Source organism: Gavialis gangeticus, unplaced genomic scaffold (genome assembly GCF_001723915.1).
Source record: "Gavialis gangeticus isolate Ggan-Ray unplaced genomic scaffold, GavGan_comp1, whole genome shotgun sequence".
Classification (NCBI taxonomy): domain Eukaryota; kingdom Metazoa; phylum Chordata; order Crocodylia; family Gavialidae; genus Gavialis; species Gavialis gangeticus.
In genome coordinates, this window is record NW_017728995.1 from 1,662,936 (window position 1) to 1,668,210 (window position 5,275).

Genomic DNA, 5,275 nt, shown 5'->3' on the forward strand with positions numbered 1-5,275 from the left:
TTTTTAGAAAAACAAAAACCAGAAGATTTTACTTTTTCTTTTACAGGCTACAGCTTGTATAAGAGCCTGTAAAAGTGTGTGGTTTCATTCTTATTGAATAAAGATTTTTCTCTAAGAGTTACAAATAGATTTTCATAAACTTTTAAAATTTCTTCTTGTCTCATAACCTAACAAGGGTTCTCTAAGCTCTAGGTGGAACCTTAAGGATTTAAGCTGCTTTTCACCTTTTATTCTTTGTCTCTTCTTTCACCCTCTCTTGAAGTTTGTTGGAGCCCCTTTTGGCATTCTCAGGTCTTTGTTTTGTTATATCAATGCAGGGCACTTTCTTCCTTCCAGGGCCTGAGTGCACTGGCTTGGCCCTGCTGGCTTCTGCAGATGGGTTTCTGCCAAAGTTAGCACTACCTGAGAATGTGCAGGTCTTGAGTTGAGCTACTCAGCTGGTCTCAGTTGCATCCTGCCAGGTGTGTTTTTTCGTTTTTGCTCTTGGTTGGTTTCCCAGGAGTTTAACAAGATGTAGCTGCTTCTTGGTCTATTCTTAGTTCTAGCTACTTACGTGGCATGCTCCAGGATTCAAATCAAGTAATTTTATTTTGTCCTCCTTAAATACAGAAAGATCACTTACTCTATCATATTACAGGATGAAGTAAATTGAAGTAGAGTATAAGTACAGGTATGGTATATTGTAGGAAATAAAATAGGTAAACTGCTTATTATATTGAAATCTTATTTGTTCTTGCATGTGCTTTTTATTTATTCAATTCAGTTATTAACCATATACAATCTTCAGTATTTTTCAACATTATTATCACAAGAGATCTCTGAATTTATGTAATATTTATACTTTCACGAAGTGTGTTTGACCTTCTAGATCTAGAATTTTCTGCATCACCTGTAGCTCCCAACTTAAGATTCAGTTTTTGATATAATTTTTCTCTAAAGGGTTGACAGAGAAAGACATAAATAATAGGATCAAGGCATACATTTGCAGCAGACAGTAACAAAGCGAATTCCTTTGCATAGAACAGAGGTCTTTTTGACTGACAGGTGTAGTCTGATCCGGTTTGGCTTAGTGTGTATGGAATTCTACAGAGATGATATGGGACAAAGCAAATGACAAACACGAACATGATACTGAATATGTTACGATTGGTTTTTTTCTTAGCTGCTTCTGAATTCCTCCTGAACTTTTTGTAGGAATTGTATATTTTTCTTGATATCAAACTGTAAAAAATGGTTAATAGAAAAAACACAATCCAAAAAATTCCTACACAAATAAAGCTTGAAGCCTCATGCCAGTATATACCTAATTCACTTTTGAGACTCATACAGTTTTTGGGATTTCTCTCTTTTGGAGACTCATTAGTTAAAATAATATTGGGCAATGCTAAAAACATTTGCAATACCCATATGACTATGGAGATGATCTTGCTGTAATTTACTGTGTGAACAAAGGATGTAAACCCAGGCTTTACAATTTTGTAGTACCTATCAAAACCTATGAGGCCAAAAAATGCTATTCCAATATACATATTTAAGTAAAAGACAACAGCTGAATATCGGCACACAAAGAAGTTGAGTTGCCCAGGCCCAATTTCTGTATCGGCAAGAATTTTGAAAGGGAAAGTCAGGCTCATGATGAGGTCAGCAACAACAATGTTCTTGAGATAGACAATAAAACTTTTTTTGCTAGAAACGTGCAGGAAAATCCATGCTGCTGTGCCATTTAGCAGGAATCCTCCTATGAAAATGAAACTGTATGCTAGTGGGATGACTTGCTTGGTTACTATTGTGTTGTAAATACAGTGGTTGGCTGAAGTATTTGCACTTGAGTTGAGCATTTCAGAATGTTTCAATCTGTGATCCTGAAAGCAGAAGGAAAATTAGATTTACCAAGAAGATACGATGGGCATGTTCTCATTGTCCTTATCATTATTTGTAAGATTAACATCACTGTAGTTTGTTGTAGCATCGGTATATTTTTTTTTTTTCCAAGAATCAAAATAGTAACTTTTCTAGCAAGTGTGCATAATAAAACTGTTTGCCCAGTGATGCTGGGTGACTAGCTATGTCTAAGTAAGCATCACTTATTTTGTTTTTCAGTTTGTTTTTCTAAATTCTTCAACCCTTTTTTGGTGAATGTGTGCACATACCCAGCCCTGAAATTGGTCAGGAGGCATGTTACCCAAAATGTGTGTGGGTGTTTTTTTTTTGTTGTTGTTTGTTTGTGGGAGTTCTCTGTAGAGTGGCCTAACTTTATTTATTTTGGGTATCTTATAGAAGAAAAAAAGCTCACAGTATTTATTATATAAAGAAGGGTCTTTCATTAAAAATATCAGCAAAATAATTATATAATTTTTTTTTCTCTCCTTTCCCAGCATCTTATGTCTTGACTTTATCCAAACTGCGTGTTGTATATATAATAAGCGGAACAAAATTGTTACTTTTATTTTTTTGAACTGGCATTTCAATTCTTTTTTTCTGTGCAGCACAATGGTGCACCTTGTGGCCATGGAGGATTCCAGACACAGCAGAACCATTAAAATACTGTTCTGCTGAACTGACTTGCGTAGAAAAGATGTCAAGGGGGGTACTCTGTTTATAACAGTGAAGGTTTGGGATAAGGTTGGTGCTGGTACAGGGGAAGGCTGGTGGGTATATTCAGATCCACAGTACTTTTTGGAAGAACTCCTGCTCACTATCTCTCATGGTTACATGACCTGTATACTGGGGCACATTCTGTATAGTTGAATGACTGACTGTCAATATATGTACCATTATGAAGTGCTGGATTTTTTAATTCTAAGGGCCAATATTCCATAGCTGACACTGTCTTACTAGAAGAGATATTGCTTATGTCAATATTTGATAAGCAACTATTGATCCTCTGGATCATGGGGTATGAAGAAACTCATTTGTATACCTGCATAAGGTGTAAGGTAGGACTGTCTTCTCAGATTTCCCAAACTGAAATAGAGGATCTCTCTGTAGGCTCCAAAAAATTGCATCTCCTGCCTGCTATGTTGCTGCTTTGACAGAATTTATGAGGGCATATCATTCTCTTCAGGGCATTCAGAACAGATATATTACTGCTGTATGTGGCAATCTCAAACATAGTTGAAAAAAATAAAGCGGTCTGGTGTCTTTTTTTGGAAAATGGAAATTGCTTGCTGCCATAGCCTTGTTTTGAAATGGTCACGGAAATGAATCTAAAGTTCAGGATTAGCAGGTTCCCACCATGGCGGGGGTTAAGTTTGAAACTCAGACACTGCCTCACAGTAATTTGAATACACTATATGCATAATTTTCTTAGAAAAGGAGGACTTTGCTTTATTCTTGCATATTGTATCATCCCTTATTTAGAGAGATGTTGTAAAGGCTCCCTAGCCCACAACTGGACTTGGAACCCTCACTAACACTAAAGGGAAATGAAACGGGTTGATATGCAGTATCATCTCATAGTTTTTATACCAGAGGTCACAGTAAAACCTTTTCTTAGAAATGTACTCGCACATACAAACCCTGTCCCTAGATAAAACCAAGCATAGATTCTAGTTAAGTGTTAATGTCTGTTAAAAAGTGACTGTATTTGTAAGTTTGCTGTAAGGCTGTTGTTTGAACAATGGCACAATGTGAATAGTTGGAAATAATTTACGGGACAGGAAGTCAGGTTAATTCAACTAGGATTTGGGAAGAAATTAGGAAGGAAAAAAGAAATATGATAATTTCAAGTTGGGATGTATAACGTGCAAATCCTAGTTAATAAACAAACAAACAAACCCCAAATAAATATTGCCTGATTTCCAGAGGTACTCAAAATATGAATTTCTCTCTCAAATTAGTGAGAGTTGAGGTTGATCAGTATCTCTGAGAATCAGGCCAATTTGTTTAGGTTTTAACATTCTGGAATTAGAAAACAGGTCTTTGTATTGTGCATGTTCTCCATTTAAATTATAAGCTTTTCACGTTTATTCATCAAGTATGAGGAATATATTTTAATATTGTGTAAAAGGAACTGTTGTATGGATAAGACATTCACCATCAGCATGTGACTTAATACCAGACTCAGTAGCAGATAGTAAAGAGTTTGGGTCAGTTAAGGGAGTGGCTTTTGCTCAGATGCCTCAGGCTATTGTTGGCTGTCTCAACAACATGGTACAAATAGTTGCTGCTTTTTTTTTTAATTCATTGTCTACAGCATGAGTCTAATCTGGGAGCCTGCCTTAGAGGAAGATTATATTAATTAATTTTGTGTTTAGCAGCTATATAGTTCACAGATATGCTAGTAAGAAAGAGGATGCCAGGAAAGAGGATCAAAAGTCACATATGACAGAACCTGCAAGGCAGCTGGAATTGCTGCCATGTCCTTACCCTTCTCGGTTTTGATTGATAAGTTGTGGATGGTCACTCGCTGGGGGTTATTGTTCTAGGGATCTTTCCATTCCAAGGGGAAAAGATCTATTTTTCCCCCTGGGTAATCTGTGTACCTAGATCGAGAGGGGGGGAAAAAAACACAGGTATTATAGTTTTACATCATACTGTAACATGATACATTTACTTAAAATGTTAGTTGGAGCTGGTAGAAACATTTAATTGTCATCTAACACTTAACAGTAGAACAGAATCTTGAAATTTTTCAGTAGATCTTTGAAGAGAGGGATGAAGATTCAAGACATGCCTTTCACTTGTCATACAAAAGTGAATTCATGTTTGCCTTGTTCAATTATCTTTCCCTGCTGTGACAGATGTTCTTCAAGAAAAAAAATGTTAGTGTGTCAAAATCACCATAATGATTCTACAGCAGGGGTGGGCAATTATTTTAGCTAGAGGGTTGCTTCATGAGTTTTGGTGAGCTGTCAAGAGCCACAAGGGTAGCCCTGCCCCCCTGGTCGCCATCTTGGTGCTAGAAGTCCCACCCCCTAACCCCTGATCTTTGTCACTGTTAGTCCTTACCCTTGCCCTGGAAGTACTCCTTTTGGGAAGGGGGTTTGCAATCTTGGAAACAGAAAAAAGTACTAAAAATCTAATATCTACAATAACATTTTAATTTTATTTTAAAAAGATTTTTGCCCCGATTTGTGTGGTTTGCAGCATGTATATAGAGGTATGCATAATAGTTCAAAATGAAGTCTTACTCTTGTATATTGGGGGGTGTGGATGTGGGTGGGTATGGGGAAGGGCTAGTGGGGAGCGTTTGTTGGGGATGTGTGGGTGGGTATGGGTTTTATGGGGGTGTGTGGAGAGGGAGAGTGGCTGGGGGTGCGTATAGTGGGGTGCG

General features: G+C 37.2%; 2 protein-coding genes across 5 annotated transcripts in view; one reads left to right on the forward strand and one right to left on the reverse strand.

Annotated features, from left to right (window-relative positions):
• The window catches only part of MED12L (mediator complex subunit 12 like), a 412,540-nt gene that overhangs the window by 151,392 nt on the left and 255,873 nt on the right, over positions 1-5,275 (forward strand). The gene's annotated exons all lie outside the window — the stretch shown is intronic.
• Positions 7-1,859, reverse strand: P2RY14 (purinergic receptor P2Y14). Its single transcript, XM_019503143.1, has one exon. It carries the CDS (start codon positions 1,836-1,838, stop codon positions 825-827), a length of 1,014 nt encoding a protein of 337 aa, XP_019358688.1. The 5' UTR covers positions 1,839-1,859; the 3' UTR covers positions 7-824.